This window comes from Penicillium verhagenii (assembly GCF_028828195.1).
Source record: "Penicillium verhagenii strain IBT 33310 chromosome Unknown utg000003l_segment0_segment0, whole genome shotgun sequence".
Taxonomy (NCBI): Eukaryota; Fungi; Ascomycota; class Eurotiomycetes; order Eurotiales; family Aspergillaceae; genus Penicillium; species Penicillium verhagenii.
In genome coordinates, this window is record NW_026643167.1 from 3,285,527 (window position 1) to 3,304,636 (window position 19,110).

The 19,110-nt window shown below is 46.9% G+C and overlaps 9 protein-coding genes across 9 annotated transcripts; 5 read left to right on the top strand and 4 right to left on the bottom strand.

Moving 5' to 3' along the window:
• Nucleotides 1-250: 250 nt before the first annotated feature.
• On the bottom strand, nucleotides 251-713 carry N7466_002610 (uncharacterized protein; the record flags this gene model as incomplete). Its single annotated transcript, XM_057162008.1, has 2 exons — nucleotides 251-567; nucleotides 626-713. 2 exons carry the CDS (start codon nucleotides 711-713, stop codon nucleotides 251-253), a joined length of 405 nt encoding a protein of 134 aa, XP_057025293.1.
• A 290-nt stretch (nucleotides 714-1,003) lies between these two features.
• N7466_002611 (uncharacterized protein) lies at nucleotides 1,004-1,927 on the bottom strand (the record flags this gene model as incomplete). The annotated part of the gene is made up of 1 exon (XM_057162009.1): nucleotides 1,004-1,927. The coding sequence occupies one exon, from the start codon at nucleotides 1,925-1,927 to the stop codon at nucleotides 1,004-1,006; it is 924 nt and encodes a 307-aa protein (XP_057025294.1).
• A 2,674-nt stretch (nucleotides 1,928-4,601) lies between these two features.
• On the top strand, nucleotides 4,602-5,690 carry N7466_002612 (uncharacterized protein; the record flags this gene model as incomplete). The annotated part of the gene is made up of 1 exon (XM_057162010.1): nucleotides 4,602-5,690. The coding sequence occupies one exon, from the start codon at nucleotides 4,602-4,604 to the stop codon at nucleotides 5,688-5,690; it is 1,089 nt and encodes a 362-aa protein (XP_057025295.1).
• Nucleotides 5,691-6,987: 1,297 nt separating this feature from the next.
• N7466_002613 (dynein light chain Tctex-type family protein) lies at nucleotides 6,988-7,721 on the top strand (the record flags this gene model as incomplete). The annotated part of the gene is made up of 4 exons (XM_057162011.1): nucleotides 6,988-7,017; nucleotides 7,143-7,181; nucleotides 7,296-7,370; nucleotides 7,437-7,721. 4 exons carry the CDS (start codon nucleotides 6,988-6,990, stop codon nucleotides 7,719-7,721), a joined length of 429 nt encoding a protein of 142 aa, XP_057025296.1.
• Nucleotides 7,722-8,270: 549 nt separating this feature from the next.
• On the bottom strand, nucleotides 8,271-9,869 carry N7466_002614 (WD40 repeat domain-containing protein; the record flags this gene model as incomplete). The annotated part of the gene is made up of 4 exons (XM_057162012.1): nucleotides 8,271-8,930; nucleotides 8,990-9,485; nucleotides 9,596-9,617; nucleotides 9,689-9,869. The coding sequence occupies 4 exons, from the start codon at nucleotides 9,867-9,869 to the stop codon at nucleotides 8,271-8,273; spliced, it is 1,359 nt and encodes a 452-aa protein (XP_057025297.1).
• Nucleotides 9,870-10,652: 783 nt separating this feature from the next.
• N7466_002615 (uncharacterized protein) lies at nucleotides 10,653-11,966 on the top strand (the record flags this gene model as incomplete). The annotated part of the gene is made up of 1 exon (XM_057162013.1): nucleotides 10,653-11,966. The coding sequence occupies one exon, from the start codon at nucleotides 10,653-10,655 to the stop codon at nucleotides 11,964-11,966; it is 1,314 nt and encodes a 437-aa protein (XP_057025298.1).
• Nucleotides 11,967-12,601: 635 nt separating this feature from the next.
• On the bottom strand, nucleotides 12,602-13,861 carry N7466_002616 (M20 family metallopeptidase; the record flags this gene model as incomplete). Its single annotated transcript, XM_057162014.1, has 1 exon — nucleotides 12,602-13,861. The coding sequence occupies one exon, from the start codon at nucleotides 13,859-13,861 to the stop codon at nucleotides 12,602-12,604; it is 1,260 nt and encodes a 419-aa protein (XP_057025299.1).
• A 1,062-nt stretch (nucleotides 13,862-14,923) lies between these two features.
• Nucleotides 14,924-16,547, top strand: N7466_002617 (cytochrome P450; the record flags this gene model as incomplete). The annotated part of the gene is made up of 2 exons (XM_057162015.1): nucleotides 14,924-15,229; nucleotides 15,318-16,547. The coding sequence occupies 2 exons, from the start codon at nucleotides 14,924-14,926 to the stop codon at nucleotides 16,545-16,547; spliced, it is 1,536 nt and encodes a 511-aa protein (XP_057025300.1).
• A 1,302-nt stretch (nucleotides 16,548-17,849) lies between these two features.
• On the top strand, nucleotides 17,850-18,533 carry N7466_002618 (bZIP transcription factor; the record flags this gene model as incomplete). The annotated part of the gene is made up of 1 exon (XM_057162016.1): nucleotides 17,850-18,533. One exon carries the CDS (start codon nucleotides 17,850-17,852, stop codon nucleotides 18,531-18,533), a length of 684 nt encoding a protein of 227 aa, XP_057025301.1.
• Nucleotides 18,534-19,110: the final 577 nt, after the last annotated feature.

The window sequence follows — 19,110 nt, forward strand, 5'->3', positions numbered from 1 at the left end:
GATGTTGTGGAGTTAGTTAACTAAAACTTTAAGTTAGTGGGGCGGATTACATATAGATAACGTAATTCAGCTACTTGAAAATTACGGGTAATGTAATCAAATTTTGGAACGTCCAAGGCTTGAAAGTCCACGGCGGAGTATTAAATTCAGTGTAATTTAAGGAGTTTGCTATTCGGACCCCCCCCTTGGCTATTCGGACCCCCCCTCCCCCCTAAACACCTGATCTTTCAGGCATCAATCATGTGACCCCTTACTTTTCCGGCATCAACTCCTTACCGCCTAGTTCTTCCGGTAGTATAGTCTCAATTATGGTACTAACATTATGTTGGCCGGTGCTTTTAGACTTGTATGAGCGTCCGCGGGAATATCCTAGTTTTATTGTCTTAAGAACACCCTTCTTGGTCTTCTTTGACCTTCGAATAACAGTTGCAAAGCCATGCTGCTTAGCAAATCGGTCAATCTCATCGCGAGCGGCCTCCAAAGACTCCCAGATAGTGTCATTGAACGGTGGGGTAGGGATTGTAGCGTTTGATTGGTCGGTGGGACGGGGACGGGGAACCGGTGTGTCTGTAGTGTGCATTGAATCCATTAGTAATCGATGCCAAGCCGGGCTAACTCCACTTACCCATGTCGAGGTCAAGATCGACGTCAATCTCATCAATCTCATCAAGATTAATATTAGTTGATGGTTGTGCTTGGTGTGGGCTATCCATTATGATAAAGAACGTGTTCAAATGTGATAGAAACAGCAGGGGGAACAGTGGTATGGGGGGTGGTCAATTGTACAGATTTACTATGTGAACCAGAATGATTAAGCGAGTTTTCGACACCTGAAAGATTAGGTGTCACTTTAAGGCGGTGAGAGTATACTGCCGGAAGAACTAGGCGGTAAGGAGTTGATGCCGGAAAAGTAAGGGGTCATATGATTGATGCCTGAAAGATCAGGTGTTTAGGGGGGAGGGGGGGTCCGAATAGCCAAGGGGGGGGTCCGATTAGCAAACTCCTAATTTAACAGCCTCCCAATTTGGACTAATATGTGCCTCCCATTAATCTGTACACGGAGGTCCTTTGGCTTGAAGATTGTTGCATTTGCCATTCTCATGTAGCTCTTTGTACGGGCGATGGACCCGTCTGTTGTCGCAAGCGCTCCTAAGGGGACGAATGCCTCATTCAGGCCGTCGATAAACGCTAAGAGCTCGGGTGGGGATATGGCGGTCTGGCATTCGAGCTCTGGAACGTGGGCGCGAACGAAGGGGCTCGTGTAGGATCCGCCGAGTACGTTTGTTCTCTCGGTTCTTGGGTAGTGGGGGTTAGTGCTGAATTGGGGCACGTGTATGTGCATGCTGGGAACAGTGCTCTTACGGGGAATAACACATGGGTTCAGACCCTGCATCGGTGGAGCTTGGAGAGGTGGCTGTGGTGGAGGATAATACTGGCTTTGCTGTGGGATATGCTGTTGATATGGGTAATTTTGGTATTTCTGTTGGTGTCGCTGGTACTGCCCATTCTGATATTGGTCCTGGTACTTTTGGTATTTCCCACTCTCGTATTGATCTTGGTACTTCTGGTACTGGCCGTTCTGGTATTGATCTTCATACTTCTGGTATTTTCCACTGTGGTACTGATTTTCATACTTATCCCGGTATCGGTTTGCAATATTTTGGTATTTAGTTTGGTAGTTGGTAGGTGAGGTATATTGCGCGTTCCCCTGCTGAGGTGGGCATGGAGCCTGATTCTGATATTGCACAGGCTGTGTATAATTCTGGTACATGTATTCCGCCTGCGGGGGCATTGAATGGGCTGAATCTTGTTGCGAGGGCTGGTCAACCGAGTTCGTTGCCAATGGCGTATAGGCTGGAGGAGGCGGAGCCGGCTCGGCCTCCACTTGGCCGGCGAAACCTTTCAAGGTCTTAGAAATAATACCCATTGCTTGTTAGTGAATTGATGACGAATGAAAGAGAATAGAGAGCACCTGAAAAATGAGGAAGTTATATGCCTGAAGAATGAAATTGATTTTGGGGGCGAAACCCTTTAAAGTATTATTTTGTGTCCACTCTACATCACCTGAGCGACGATTGCCTATCTGGGATGATTTTGCGATTTGCGACCCCACTTCTTCTTCTGATATTGTGCTACCATCTTATATGATCGATCGTACGCTAGTATTATCCACTCGTCGCAGAATGTGCCGAATGGGGTTAGCCATATATTTAAATGCTTGTGATCACAACGGATCTAGACAATTAGGCGGAGAATCTTTGCTCCATTCCATCTTCGGGTTGTCTATGATTTCCTGATTGAACAGAATCACCATTAAGGTAATTTAAGTACTCTCTCATTCGTGAGAACCCCCAAGTGCAGCATGGGTCATGTCAATTTGCTGACGTCAGTCTACCAGTACTCACAACCTTGGAGACTAGGATTAGCCCCCATTATCACTTTGAGGTCCAGTCAACTTTTTCTTTCCTTAGAAGGTCCAAATCTATTCACCTATCTGGTTTCTAATATTGTTACTTAACAATGAGATCTAAACAAAGTCCTGTTTTATCAGACATGTCTTCAAATGTAAGTAGGTGCCAAAAAGGAAATCGTACGTTTAAGGGCCTGGATGATACGATCTCATTCTCAGTCGTGACGGTTGAGGCTGAGTGAGTACAAAGTGGGAACTTTCTCTCGGTACTTATATGAATGACTGGAGCCGCGATCTTGGGAGTAACCAATGCATGCGCCTGGGTGGACATCTGGAGTATTTGTCATGAGCGTCGTTCAACATGTGGGGTCCAGAAGCCAGAAGCTGGTCAGAAGCACGCTCCAAATCACCCAAATGGGCCTTAGGATCAGCCATAGAGCCACAGTTTCTTAGAGTTTCACGCCACCCGTGACCTACTCAGCACTGTATCTTCAACATGTTTTCAATCCATATATCCATGGATGGAGTTCCAACATTGAAGGTTGGTGGCCTAAACATGGATCAGAACAGGTTCAACGAAAAAAAACAGTTTTTATCTCGGCCACTTCCTTTTCATAGCCGGACATGGAGTTTTATGGCGACTAGAGATGCTGGGATTACAATCCTTCTTTTCGGCCCGTTGAAATTTACCTAGTGTGTGCCAGTGATTCAAATCTGCCGTGCATCTTGGCTCGTGCGGTTCTGCCAGTCGAGACGCATGAACGACTAACTCAATTCGGGAATCTTGACTTTGCGTCCAGCCAACCCAGTCAACATTTGAAGCCAACATTGAAGGGTTTGGTTGGCATGTTATCATAATTTTATCAGGCTTTCATAAGGCCATCCTTGATTGTAGCCTGCGATGTCAATCCTGCAAACTGTATTTTTAGAAGCCTTGAGTGTTGAGGATCTACTCAATGTTCTTGTTGACAAGTGCATTTCATTTAGTTAAAGAAGCTAGGGCCGGGGCGGGAGTGGACCGGCGGGACTTGCCGTGGAGGCTGGCCCGTGGCGCCGTAGGCACCTGTGGACACGCCTGACGTATGGGCTGAGATTGAGTGCGTAGTGTGGATAGGCTCGTGCGCCAAAGACTTGGGTTCTATCGGTTCTCATTGTGTGATTGACTACTATTGCGGCGGCCGATAGAGGCCACCCCTAGGTCAAATCCCAATTTCAACTTTCCGACCGGCAGAAAGTAAATTACGAGTAATTCCAAATTCATATTGGTTTTTGAACTCCATTATGTTCAGGCAGTTCAGCGCTGCATTATTGTACATTAAATCCTTTAACTCTATTATACATTAGTAATGCTATATTATATTAACTACTTCTCTTTCTCTAGGTAAATTATCAAAGCGACTGGCAAGAAAGAGAGGCTGAGGTCCTAGTCATATAATCCGTATTAAGTCCCTTCTCAAGACTACTCTCAAGTCTATCCTCAAGTCTATCCTCAAGTCTATCCTCAAGTCTATCCTCAAGTCTATCCTCAAGTCTATTCTCAAGTCTATTCTCAAGTCTATTCTCAAGTCTATTCTAAAAGTGACTCGTATTTAGATCAAATCCCTTAAGATATTCCTATATATGATAAATACAATACGGAAACAGGGCGGTGAAGTTAGAAACTGAAATTGGGATATGACCTAGGGGTGGCCTCTATCGGCCGCCATACTACTATGCACTTGTTTTTTTTTGTTTTTGTTTTTTTTTGAACTAATGGGGGCCTGAAAGAACAACCATGATTCGAATGTTTCCTCCTTTGCATCAAAATTTCCTGATTAATCCACTTCAAATATTCTATTATGCAGGTGCGATGGTGAATGAGCTTACTCTTTCTGCAATTTATGCCCGTCAAGTGGAGCTGCTGTCCTTTTTGTGAGCCTTGACACCCCCGGGGCCATATATCAAAATGCACGGATACCAAAATGAAACGCCATATATTTATAGTTATTAGGTCAGTGTGAGATCCTTCGCAGCTAGGTAAATCTGGGGCCGAATATACTAGCTTCAAATGTTCACGAGCTCAGGAACAAACTTTGTGGATATAAAGATGTTCATCTATTCGCTTTACTTCAAAATATTTTATTCCATTCCAAGGCTATACAGCGTTAAATTCTAAACTATCGATCAAAATCTACAACTCCTAACACCCACCATGCGTTTCCCCAGGACCATCGTCGCCGCCATGGCAATCATTCTTCCAGCCTTGGCCTCCAAGGAAGCCACACAACAGGCTCTCCTCAAAACCGCAGAAAACGCCGTTCCTGGTGAATCTGCCTTGTTCACTACTTACACGGGCAAGCAAACGCCACTCGCATCCAACTATACCCAAGTCATCAATGCGACAGGAACTGGAGAGCCCGGTGCAGACGATCTTCTTTTCCAGAACCTGCTCTCTGCCGAATGGGTGATCTACAGCTTCTACCAGCAAGCCGTCGAGATATTCAACGCCTCATCCTTCACCAGACTCGGATTCCCCAACACCACCTACGAACGTATCCGAGAAATCCGAAACAATGAAGCCGGTCACGCCCGCATCTTCCAAGACAACATTTCCCAGAACTCCCTCAAGCCCGGCCCCTGCACATACTCCTTCGGTTTCGGAAACGATGCAATGAAATTCCTCGCTCTCCAGGTCTACATCGAAGTCGCCAGCCAGGCCTTCCTCACAGGCCTCCAGCTCCAAGCTACTCTGAACGTCTCCCGCTCTACGTTGGCAGCTCTTGGACAAGTCGAGGCCCGCCACAACACATGGGCTCTGATCGAGAACTGGAAAGTCAGCCCGTTCTCCGGCCCCTCTGATACGGCGTACCCCTACGCAAACCAGATCCTGGACATGACAAACTCATTCATCTCTTCTTGCCCGTCCGCGAACCCCGAGTACCCGTCTCCCCGCCAGAACCTGCCGCAGATGGTGTTCTGGGCGAACGGAACCACTGCTGCTCCTGGTTCGCAGATTCAGCCCTACTTCTATCAAGCTAGCAATAAGCCTAAGTTTGAAACTGGAAAGGACTATTATGCTGTTTTTTATCATGGCGTCAATACTATTAGTGTGCCGTATGACTGGAAGAAGGGGTTTGTGACGATCCCTAAGCAGATTGATGTTGCTTCGGGTATCATTATCGTCAATATCGCTGATGAGAAGGACGCTCCGACTGAGGCTAGTGTTGTGGCTGGACCTATGGTTATTTTGGAACAACCTACTGCTTTGGCAACGGAGGAGCCTGATGCTATCAGTGAATAAGCTCTCCCTGATCAAATAGGGCGCTACAATATTGGGTCCTCAAAAGTTCACATGTCCCTCTCCTTCACTCTTCTCCCTCGCTATAAGTGAGGACAGAGAGTTTTCTATGCCGATATTGTTCTTGCGATTCCATCATGAGGGTACTATATATGTGACAGGCCTCCTTTAGGCTTCCCCTTCTTCTTTTTCCACTGCCTCATTTTTGGATCCTATTTTGTTCTTCTGTTCTCTTTTTTCCTTTTTCTTTTTCTTTTTTTCTTTTCCTATTTCCTTTTTCTGCCAATGCTGACTATGGTTATATTCTTGGTGGAGCATGGTTGATTGCTTATAACCGTGGCTGGACCACTGCTTCCAAGGTTCAATTTGTGACGAGACAATCATCTGGGTATCTGTTATGATAGTTGTTTTCTTCTTGTGTTTTTCTGTTATTTAAATGTTTCCAATATTGGTTTCAACTTTTCGTTCATAGAGTATCGTAGAGGAGTATATTTTCCAAGTCTATCCGTAAAAACTCCCCACTGTTGATCCATGGATCCGATTGGGGCTTGTTCTTAGTAGTACCATATCTCAAGTTAGGTCTATATTCACACTTAGCACTTAAGTGCTGTTCTCAACTACCCCTAGCATATATTTGTCGATGAATAATTGTCTTGGGCATTGAATTTGAAGACTAGGACTGGACTTTGGACTTATTCCAAGGGTAGTGAAGTCCACTTACTACTAGCACTTCTTGTATAACAACTGGGCACCAATTGATACACCCAAGGAACAGTCTAAGTCTCCAACAAGTTTGAATTCAAATGGCTCCCTAGCAGCAAAAAAAAAACCACACAGACACCAACCTGCAATCTTTTCCCTAACAATCATTCTCTCAAGACTTTCTCGTATTGATTTTCACGATTTGCGAATCACCAACATCAAAAGGCTTATCTAAGCCCCCCGCTGAATCCGACGGACCAACCACAAGCCGCAGCGCCCACGCGGTGATGCCACTCATCCAAAACAATCAGTCTTCCCCGGCCTACTCATATTCTCAAACTTGGCAATTCAGTGTGCTCCATCCCACCTGTGAGTCCCTCCGAGCTCAATCCGAGATTCAAACCCTCTGCCCCGTGAACTAGCAATTGTACATCTCCTCGCATCGCCGACCAACGCGCCACTTCAGCACACCATCAATCGTGAAGTCGCGCGCAATGGCAGCCAAAATACATTTGACTACAAGACGAGAGAACCCATGACTGACATCTGACCTGAACTAGTTGTATTCAATAACCCAGATCCGCACACTACCTCCATAATGGCTGTTGAAGGCTCCGCTCCTGCGTCGGTATGTGGAACCACTCCCCATTGCGACATGCTTAGTCCACGAGCATTGAGTCACAAGCCCAATGGCCTTTCTCGAAACATGCCACTGCACAGTCCGCAATTGCTAATGCTTCTTCTGGTTACCAGCCCATCCCAATCCCCGAGTTGACCCAGATCACCTCCGAGGTACGTTATCCGTTCGCATTATAAATCCGATCTCAGAGGACGGACAAACCCAAGCCCAAGCCCCAGGGGTCATAGCAAAGCCGAGTGATCGACTGCTCACATCTTAATTCTTAGGCCTGTGATGTCGCGTTGAAGAACACCACCGAATACGAGCACGCCAACGTTGGAGAATGGAACTCCCAAATCATTGTGAGCAAGCACAGCTGCCAATATAATTTGTCCCCGCATACCTCTAACCTACTACAATGACAACAGAACGTCGTCCTCAAGGCTCTCATTGCCGCCACCGCCCCCTCTGATTCCTCCAAGCCGGCCCCCTACCGCTTCACCGTCAACAGCACCATCGTGCAACAGGGCGTGATTGACAAGTCCGCTGCCGCCGAGGGCACACAGAACAACGCTGGCAAGCGTGGGATGCACTCCGCTTCTGGAGCTTTCTGGGATGTCAACCGTGATGGCATGTGGACATTCAAGTACCCTGGTGCTGAGGAACGGGGACTCGATGTCGTTGTTAGCGTTACTTGGTTCGCGGTGGTTTAAGTGAATAAAGTTCTTGGGGCTCTGGTTGTGTCTGAAGATGGATCAATCAAGGGATCACATACCATATCCATGTTTTACCCTGTCTTTTTTTTCTGGTTATTCAGTTTATACAAGCTTTTTTTTTGGTTTGCGAATAATTTACAGTGCATCTTCTATTTAGGTTGAGCGACGGCGGGTTACCAGTGTTAATATCAGTACTTACCATGTATCCAGACTGCTGGGGCCAAGTAAAGAAAAACTTTATGTACTGGTAGCTTCTACTCTGTGTTTGAGATCGAATATACTGCACATACTCGGGCACGTGAATTACATTTATAAATCATACTAATTGATTGGAATTGAATAAAAGTTATACAGAAAGGAATACACCAGGAGCACTCGTCCTCTGGTAAATGGTATCTCAGTAGATAAAAGAAGAAAAAACGAAACCAAAGGAAAGATCGACCCCAACTGTCCACTCCTACTTGCGCCATGCTATGAATATTTGGTAAAAAGAAAAAGCAAAAGTGGCCTCATCTCGAAAGAGACTTTGGAGGAACGCGCGGGGTCTTAACGAGGCTCAGAATAGTCGTTCAGGGCAACGCACACGGAACCGCGGTGGTGGCCACTGTACTGGCGAATGATGGTGCCGGAGCTCAGCTCCCACAGGCGGGCGTAGTGATCGCTTGAAACAGTAACGAGGTACGCGGAGTCGGCGGAGAAGGCACAGTCCCAAACCCAGCGCTGATGGTTGGCGAGGGTTGTTTCCAAGAAAAGCGTGCCATTTGCTGGGTCCATGGGTGGCCCATCAGGCTGTGGCGTGAAGGTCTGTTGAGGAGTCTCTGTGCGAGGAGCATTGTCTGAAATGCGAAGCAGCTCTCGGTCTGGCATGGGGGTATCGAAGATACGCAGAAGATCGCGGGCTTGGTTCATCAACTCGGCACCTTGCTGTGCCTGAACTGCCTCTGCAGTGGGTTCGGTCTGTTCTTCATTGGTGGCTCTTTGGGCTTGCTTCTGGTTCCATTCCTGAATAGCAACCTTGGCAGGTGCGTACTCTGGATCTAAATTCCATACCTTGGCAGTGTGATCGGCAGAGCATGTTGCCAGGTGCTTGACATCGGGGGACAAAAGAACTCGGCTGAGGTAGTCCTTATGGGCCTGGAAGGTGCAAATGGGGATGATTCTAGTCGACTCCTCTGTCTGAACCATGCGCCAAATGTAGACATTACCCTATGAGCGAATTATACATTAGCGCACCTCGAGAGATAGGATAGGGAGAATGGTAATACCTTCTTATTTCCAGCACAGAGCAGTGAGCCATCGCTAGCAACGCTCACGCTGAGAACAGCAGTGTCATCCTCCGGAATTAACTGGTGTGTACAGACACTTTCGCCTAGATCCCAGACTCGGACCATACCAGCACGATCACCGCTGATGAGCTCCCCCTGATTAGGATGGATCACAACGTCGTTGACAGCAGCTCGGTGGACGTAATTTCGTTGTAAACTGCCCGTACGAGTATCCCATACCTTCACAGTACCATCCTCAGAGCTTGTGACCATCCATTTCCCTTCGCAGTGGAACGCGACTCCCGTGATATTGCCTGTGTGACCTTCGAAGGTCATCACTGGGTTTGGATTGGTGGACTTGATGTCAAAGAGCTTGACATTATTGTGCCCAGCAGCTGCAAGAAATCGCTTGTCGGGGGTGATACACAGTCGATTGACTTGAGAGTCTGGGTGCTGAATGGTTCGTGAGCAAATCCCGGATAGGGCTTCCCAGAACCTGGTCAAAATGAACGCGGTTAGCTCTTCATATGCTTGCAAGTCTAGCCATTGACGTATGACTTAGATGGCCGGAAATTGGGAGAATGGTAGAGACAGCTTTGAGCTTACCGGATGGTATGGTCATACCCCGCTGCAATGCATCAGCACTGTTAGCCTAGACTCCGAATGCGGGGGGGAGAAGGAGAGGGAATGATTGCTTACCTGTGCAGAGGATGACACTCATATTGCTGTGGAGTCGTTTAAATCTTCTAAGACGATATGCAGAATCGCGAGGGACCACTGGTAGGGGTGGGCGACTGGAGTATGTGACCGTAGGGAGAATGTGGTTTCCAGAATCGTTTGCGACAGGTCCAGCCTGTCGAGGTGATGGAGCCCGCTCCATCGATGTCAAATCACCAAGGCGGTGACCTTATCAGTCACGTGGAGTAGAATCACGTGCGATAAGTAATATAGGGATCGAATAAAATTAAATCGTACGATAAGAAGGCGGTCTGAACTATGAAGTGAAGAAAGGAATCAAAGCATGAATGGAAATAGCCTCCATAGTACAGAGGGAAGTTTGCAAAATTTGGGTGGAAATAGAAAACAGGTACTGTTATTTCAGTTCACGAAAAAGCATATGGAACAATGCAGTCACGTAATTGGTTCGTGGTCCCTGGCTCCCTAGACTGTGAGTCCCGGCCCTTGCCCCGTCTCTAGTTAAGAGAATTATATTGGCAAAATCGATGATTCTAGTGCTGTTAATTACACATAATGTATGTTTATTAGTATTTTAGAATTCAATGTAGGCTGGATTTGTCCAGGTAAGTCTCTACAAGAGTCCGGTTAACGTATTCAATACAATAATGTTATTCACGTAGGATTTAGCTTGATGGGGGTATACTTCACTCAAGGCTCTGTGGTACACAGGTACATCCCAAATAGGAATTCCTCTTGAATGGAGGATACAGTCTTATGCAAGCGGAATGCAGCATTTAATCGGGCCTATCTACGGCCCCCTAGGCACATGATAGTTGTATTGAATTCACCATATCTATCATCTCCCTCCCCTCTAGACTAACCATTTCTCTCCTTCATTTCTCCCAACCCCATTCTCCTACCTTTTCTTTCTTCACGTCCCCAAAGTCTGTTTTCAACCTTTTTATTTCTTCACGCGTTCACAATCATGGATTACTTTTCTCCCTTTGAGCCATCTGTGGAGCACCTAGATCCCACAACTGCCATCCTAGAATACTTCGGTCTAAGCTGTGAAGCTGCCGTCCCTGTATCCGATCAAATCCAATCCTCTGATCAAATCCAATCTTTTGATCAAATCCCATCCTCTGATCAAATCCCATCTTTCGACCAAATCCAATCGTTTGATCAAATTCCACCTCACAACCAAATCCAATTGCTTGACCAAATCCCATCTTTCAACCAGATCCCAGCCCTTGACCAGACGTTTAAGAGCCCAACGCCTCTGGCAAGCCCATATACCCCGGAGGGGGTGTACTGGGTAGCAAGCAACAATTTCGATAACTTGGGCAACTTCAATCACATTTCTAGTAATCAGCATGATATAGAGATTGTGGATTTGGAAGCTGATTTCACGCCACAAATTAATGACTCTTCTAAAGACGACCCAGCCCAATGTTCTCTCAGGGACTTCCATAACAATACCGAGATCTCAGGCAACTTCAATTACGTCTCTGGTGATCAGCTTGCCAAAGAGGTCGTGGATTTGACAAGTGACGATATCGAGGTCTCGAACAACTTCGTCGTCCCTGGTGATAAAAATTCCATGGAGATCGTGTATTTGGAAGCCGATATCACTCCAAACGCTAAAGACTCTTCCGAAGCCGCATCAGAGAAAACAACCCTTGCCGAAAATGCCCTCAAGGACTTCTATCGGACGATTAAGACGAAGAAGATGTGCTGGCTCAACAACTCTGAGACTGCCACCTCCGAGGCCAATCGCACTTACAAGGAGATGAACAAGGACAATAAAAAAGTCCTTGCTAAAGTCTCGTATGCCGCTTGCGTTGGTATTGTGGGAACAAATGACCGCGTTCGACGCGCCTTGGGAGGGACATTCAATAAAGCGGTGACGGCAATCGGCTCCTTCTCAGAAGAAGAAGCGATTCCCTTTTTCATAAGGGACAGGAACGGGAAGGAAATCTGCCAAGGGAGCGGAGTAAAGAAGGTGAAGACAGCGAAGAAAGTGAAGAAAGGGAAGAAAGGGAAGAAAGGGAAGAAAGGGAAGAAAGGGAAGAAAGGGAAGAAAGGGAAGAAAGGGAAGAGGGTCACCAAAAAAATCACCAAAACCGGCGAAGTCAAGAAAGCCCCAGCTCAGAAACCCTACAATCCAAGCATTGACGAGCTTGCTAGGATGTTGGAAGAAGAGTTGGAGAGGGCCATCGAGCCATCGGCCGACGTATATAACCCGACGGACCTTGAGCTGGCGAGGATGATGGAAGAAGAGCTGGCCAGACAGTCGTGAACATACTAGCAGGTACTAGTATTTGTCTTTTCTTTCTTTTCTTTTCTTCTGTTCTTTTTCTTTTCTCTTGTTTCTGTTTCTTATTAATCTGTAAACATCAGACAATTGGTAAACAGGCTTAGTGAGCATGGTGTGTCCTCGGTCTCAATAGACCCGACAAGGATAGTCATGAGAACTGGAGAGAGCCTATTCTCAGTGGCCAAGGATATACTGACCCAGCACATACTAATATACTTAGTACTTCTAGTTGGTTGGATATAAGTACTCGAAAGTCTTACATACTCAGTACTTGGGATAGTATATACTTAGTACTTAGGAGAGTACATACTCGGTACTTGGGATAGTACGTACCTAGTACTTGAGAGAGTATGTACTCAGCACTTGAGAGAGTACGTACCCAGTACTTGAGAGAGTACGTACCCCGTACTTGAGAGGGTACGCACTCGGTACTTGGGAGGGTACGTACTAAGTACTCAGAATGTAGTATATTCTGATTTCAGTACAGGGACCAATTTGATAGTGTGGGTAATTAGAAACCTGAGATAGATTTTGGAATTAGTATAGCATTGATACTACTAGTAGGTACTAATATGTACCAGACTATCAAAAGTACCCAACTAGTAAAGAAGGGGGCTCTATCTCAAGAATGTCAAAGTTGCAAGACAAAGCGCATCCACACCCGATCTCATCGTCGGTTGGATAGCAGGAGCGAAGAGAGCCGAGTGATTGCCTGCAATCTCATCCGTTGGATTCTCCTGACCATGTACTCTATCCCAAAGATCGGCATCGATACCTCCAACAAACCAAAACCCACAAGGAATCCCCCTGCACGTCCCGAGCGTCGAAAAGTCCTCACTAACATTCGTCCTCGGGGTATCAGCATCAAAATCTCCAAAATGGCCCCCAAAAGCCACGGCCAATCGCTGCGCTACCTCCTGATCATTATCCGTCGGCGGGAATCTGCGCGTCGGCACAAAGACCGGCGGCTTGGGCGACCCACTGGCCAAGCACTCGGCCTCAACAATCCTCTTGACTGCCGCAATAATCTTACTCCTCGTCTCCAATTTCACAGTCCTAAAATCCAGCCCGATCTCCGCACGATCCGCAATGATGTTCTCCGTCTGCCCCGCCTGCAAACTCCCAACCGTAACCACCCCCAAGTCACTCGGATCGACTTCGCGACTCACGATGCCCTGCAACCGAACCACGATATGCGCCGCTAACACAACTGGGTCGACGGTATGATGCGGCAACGATCCATGCCCTCCACGCCCGAACACGGTGATCTTCATACTATCTGCCGCGGCCATGATAGTGCCGGGTCTTGATCCCACGCTTCCAGCCCGCAGGCGCATAACGTGCTGCCCAAAACAGTAGTCGGGTATTGGGACTATGCCGTGGTCGTAAAGTCCGTCATCGACCATTGCCTGTGCACCTCCGCCGCGCTCTTCGTTCGGCTGGAAAAGTACCACTACTGTCCCGCTCCACTCATTCCGTGTATTTGCCAGCGTCTCCGCCGCGGCGAGAAGACATGTGATGTGCATATCGTGGCCACAGGCATGCATGACGGGCTTATCGATGCCGTCTGCATCGCGCATTGTTACACTGCTTGCGTAGGGGAGGCCGGTGAGTTCTTTCACGGGGAGAGCATCCATGTCTGCACGGAGCAAGATGGTTTTCCCAGGGCCGTTCTTCAGCACGCCGACGAGGCCGTGGCCGCCGATTTTGGTGTGGATTTCATAGCAGTTGAGGGATGACAGATGAGAGGCGATCTTTTCAGCAGTTGCTTCTTCTTGGAGAGAAAGTTCGGGGTTCGCGTGGAAATATTTGTAGAGGTCTTCGTAGGGAGTTAAGTCGAGGGCGTGGTTCTTGAGGATTGATGATGGAGTTGCCATTTTTGTTGATTGTGAATCTGGAATTGGTCAATTGGACAACCCGAAGGATAAGATGAGATTTGAAAAGAGAAAGTATTATCGCATAATAAGATTGAATGGTTTGGTCTCTCCGACTCTCGACTCTCCGCATGAGTCAATGCACTGTGGGGGTACGGGTTGATCTCCAATTTATCTCCAATCTACCCCAACCACAGTCAACTGGCGAGTGGCATGCGTCACGTGACTCATATATCGTATTTATTATTTCTTTACTGCCAAATTAACCCTTAAACCATCTTATTCGTGACATCTTTGCTTTCGTCGATATGGATGGGACTCATAAGAACGGCTATAAAATCACAATGTTGATAAATATAGTTGGTTCTTCTTTACCGCCGTCCAAATGGCAACCTTTAGTCTTCGTTACACCCCAGTTTGCTTGGCTCATCGCGTGATGCGGCGCATCAGAGAGCCCCAATATGGCTGTGGCTGGATTGATTTCGAGGTACTTGAAGTATTTGCAACCAATCGCGAGCCTTCCGAACATATTTTGTTTTCGATAAAATTCATTTCCGAGGTCGCCATGATCCATCACAGCACCTCAGCAAATATGTACTAACTAGTACTTAACCAGCCCCGCATTTCCTTCAGGAATCAGTAGTACGGTCTGGACTCTGTCCCTGTCGAAACCCGCATATCCACACTTCCCCACCACTCTTTCTCAGTTTTGAACTTTTGTGCTGGCTATATGCACCATTGAGTCATCGCGAGCAATCCGGCCAATAACAAGTACAGCATTTGACTGCAATGTCTTGTCACATTTTGCATTCTACCAATGTCAACTATCCATTTACCCGAGAATCCAGCCTGATGCCGATCTGTATGCATTGGGATGAAAAGCCAGCATGATGAGTGCTTATGTTTCTCGGAGCCTTGCAGTTTCCCCTCCTTTGAAGGTCGGCATTTTTAAGGGCAGGTGAATTCGAAGAATCTTTGCCTCGTTCTGCGTCCCTTTCGAATAATTCAGTACTTCATGAATCACCAGAGAAAAAAAACATAAACCGACCTTTTGAGAAATTAAAAATGGCAGACATCGTTTTGCACTATCCGTCGACGATATACGCTGCTTGCGTACTATTGGTAGCGTTTGCTCTCCGTCTTCTGTCGAATCGGTATAAATCTGGTCTGAGCGATATTCCCGGCCCTACATTGGCAAAATATAGTCGCCTGTGGAAACTTCACAGTGTATGGAAAGGCGATCATCAACATACCGCTATCGACCTGCATCGAGAACATGGAGCATTGGTTCGCATCGGTCCCAATCATGTGTCCGTTGCCGACCCTAGTGCCATTTCAGTGATCTACGGACTCAATAAGGGCTTTACCAAAGTATGTACATACCTGATGTGCTCCAAAATTCCCAAGCTTTCAAAGAGCATAGGGGCCAAATGCTATCGAGTTGATCTAATGGCTGCAGACGGCCTTTTACCCTATCCAATCTATATCATGGAACAAGAAACCTCAAATGAATCTGTTTTCCACTCGCGATGAACAATTCCACCGGGACCAAAAGCGAATGGTGGCCAACGCCTACAGCATGAGTTCACTTTTGGAAATGGAGCCTGCGATCGACTCATGCACTCGAGTTTTCACTTCCCAGTTGGATAAATTTTCTGATCGGAAACAACCCGTTGACTTGGGAGCCTGGTTGCAATATTATGCATTTGACGCCGTGGGCGAAGTGACGTTTGCGAAAAAGTTGGGTTTCCTAGAAGAAGGACGCGATATTGATGGGATGATGGAGGCCATCCGAGGTATACTGGTATATGCCAGTCTATGTGGTCAGATTCCTGAGATGCACACTCTGTTACTAGGAAACCCAATTTTCCCAATCTTGATACCATCAATGGAGTCATGGAATCAGGTTGTCAACTTCACACTCAAGATGGTCAATTCTCGAACATCCCTCCAGCGCGATGGTGAGCTCCATGAGAAACAGACAGAGACCGGAAAGGACATGCTATCTCGGTGGATGACGATCCATCACTCAGACCCCAAGAGGCTCTCCACCAGAGACGTTATAGTCCATCTTTCAGCAAACGTGTTCGCAGGATCAGACACAACAGCCATTGCTCTCAGAGCTGTCTTCTATTTTCTCATGCGTAATCCGCTCGTCATGAAGAAAGTCCGAGACGAGATTGACAATGCAACCCATGACGAGAAGCTCAGCAGTCCCATATCATACCGGGAATCTGTTACCCATCTGCCTTACGTCGGCGCAGTACTGAAGGAAGCCATGAGGCTTCACCCATCCGTGGGATTGATTGTAGAACGCGAAGTTCCTCGAGGAGGGGCCGTCATTTGCGGAAAGCATATCCCAGGCGGGACAATCGTCGGCATCAATGCGTGGGTCTTACATCGCAATGCCCAAATTTTCCCTGATCCAGAGGCGTTTATACCCGAACGTTGGCTTGAAAGCTCCACCGAAAAATTGAAGGAGATGGAACAAAGTTTTTTCTCTTTCGGTTCGGGACCTCGCACTTGTATTGGGAAGAATATTTCGCTCATGGAGATGCACAAAATAGTACCGCAGTTGCTGCGGGAGTTTGAGATCCGCCTGCATAGCCCTGAAAATGAGTGGAGGACAATGAATGCGTGGTTTGTTCAACAAGAAGGCTTGATTTGCGATGTTGTGCGTCGGGGTTAATTGCCATGTTTTGGTGGTTGAGGTTCTGAACCTGATGTCATAGTCCCCTTGGTCCTTGCTCTGGTTCCAAGGGGTGAGAATGGGTGGCTTGAAGCTTCCAAGGTTGTGTTGCGGTAGGAGCCTTGTGCATTTCAGAAACCAGCTCGAAGCTCTATCAGTGGACATCCTCTGTTGCTTATCCATGGATCGATTGTCCAAGTAGAGTTCTTGTGGTTTCCATGTTTGCGATTTCACCGCACCGAATCATAATGCAAAATAAATACAGGACTAATACCATCCTCGCTCCCTCTCATTTTTTCTATTCGCATTCTTCAACTCCAGCTTATTGGTTGAGCTTCAGCAAATGACTCGCAAAGAAATAAATGCAGATGATGCTGTACGTCAATATAGAAGTTTTGCCTTTTAAAAATACTTGAAAGTAGTAAGTACTACACAGTACGGAGTACAAGTACTAGTAAGGGTTGTCATATGGTTGAACATGTAATGTGGCCAGGTATCATGTCATCTTCTGACAGGCTTTATTCTAACGGTAAGTGTAAGAATACGAGATAGAATACGATGTGATCTAGCAGCCTCGTCTCCAACGTTGGGGCCCCCTCACTCTGACATACCGCTTTCGGGGAAGTTACCTGGACATCCGGTGCTTTGTTGACTTGGCATTGCGTTTTCTCAAAAGAATGGGGTCGAGAAAGGATCCACTTGTATGCAAACTTGTTTAATAAGGTTCTAGACCATGTGTGCCAATGCATGTCTAACCTCGATCTACGGGGTAACAGTCGGGTTTACCGATATACATACAGTACATGTATTTGGGAACATTGTAAACGGGCCTTGCTAGTCTTCTCCACTCAGTCGGAATCCTCTTGGATTTGAACGAATCTTTGCAAAATAACTTTGGCAAATACGTTATCCAACTATAAGGAGGGTCGCCTTAAAATATAGATGGATGATTATAATTCGAATAAACAATATTGCAACGAAGAGACTTATGATACGTGGAAAATTAGTAAGAGAATATAGCTAATGTTTGACTAACTGCTAGTACTAACTATCAACTGTTAAATAACCAATGTAACAAGGAGGTTATAACGCATGACGTACACACTGCGGGATAGCGGCATCAAATCGCCATTTTGAGAAGGGGGGTATGGTTAAGGGGGGTGAGGGAGGGTGGGATTTATAGGGCCCCCAACCTATATAAGGATTCCACTCCGGCCTCGTAGATATTCATCAATCATCATTATTCTTCTTTAGCTCATGGCCCTGTGGACCGCACATCGACTTATTCCATGATCTGCAACCATGGCCGGCCCAGCAATCAGCATCAACGCCCCGCAATCCATTATCAACCCAGCTTCCTTCAATTACACTCTCAATCCTATCTGGCCTATCCCACCAAATAGCCTAAATAGCACACTTGAACTTGAACCACAACTCAACCCTCCTCCTATTCAACATGAAAACTACAACTACAACTACAACTACGCGAATACAAACACATACTCAAATATAAACACATCCCCAGATCCAAACCCAAGCGCCCATCGCCCCCAAGTCTCCTCAGGAAGAGAACGACACCTAGAGCGAAACCGCATCGCGGCGAACAAATGTCGCGAAAAGAGAAAACGCGAGCACGCTCGCATGCAAACGGCCCTGGACATCGAAGCCGCACGACACAAGAACCTCCAAGCAGAAGTGGGCGTCCTGCGCGAAGAAATCTGGTATCTTAAAAACGAACTATTCGTGCATGCCAAATGCGACGATCGGTTCATCAATTCCCAGCTGGACGAGATGGCGAGCCGGTTTGCCCACGGAGCAGGCGATCTGCTTCGATGTCCGTCGCCTTCTTTCTCAGTGAGTACGCGGTCGGACCAGTCGGTAGTGGATCATGGGACGGCCCCCAAGACGGCAAGGGATACGGAGAGGGCACGTCAATTCTACGGGGGTGGATTGTTTGATAGTTTTGTCGATGTACCGAATATATGAAGTGGATAAGGGATATGTGATAGTGGCTGGTTCCAATCGACATATCGAAACCTACTTGATGTCATCCAATATGCAACGTGCCTGTATAGGGAAGTGACTACCCGACAACGAAGTGATCTTGTTCGCTGTCCGGTACACTAGTGGTTTCTCACAGCCTCTGGAAAAAGCGCCGACCAGTCAAATGTAACGTGGGGTTTATCAATCGTTGTCCTTGGATCTTTCAAATCCCGAATCGAGATCGGCAGGGCAATCATAAGTACGTATTGCAGGTGGATGACTTAGCCGAGTTTTTGTCAAAAGTTCCAAGGAAGTTGGGCCGTTTCTCATGTACTCCGCACAAAGATTCAAATGTTTGATTCAGCTCCGTGTCCTCCAAGGTCGATGATTTGTCGTGATTTGTCGTGATCTTCGCATCCTGGCCCACCCGGCAGAAACAGCCGCCCACTTATCAACAGGTAAAACGACGATCTTTAATGGAGATCTTACGCGAGCCTGTTTATTCTACAAGAACGGGGAACTTTTCGTTACATGTTAGGTGCTTTAATATACCAAGATCAAAGAAGATTGGTATTGGACA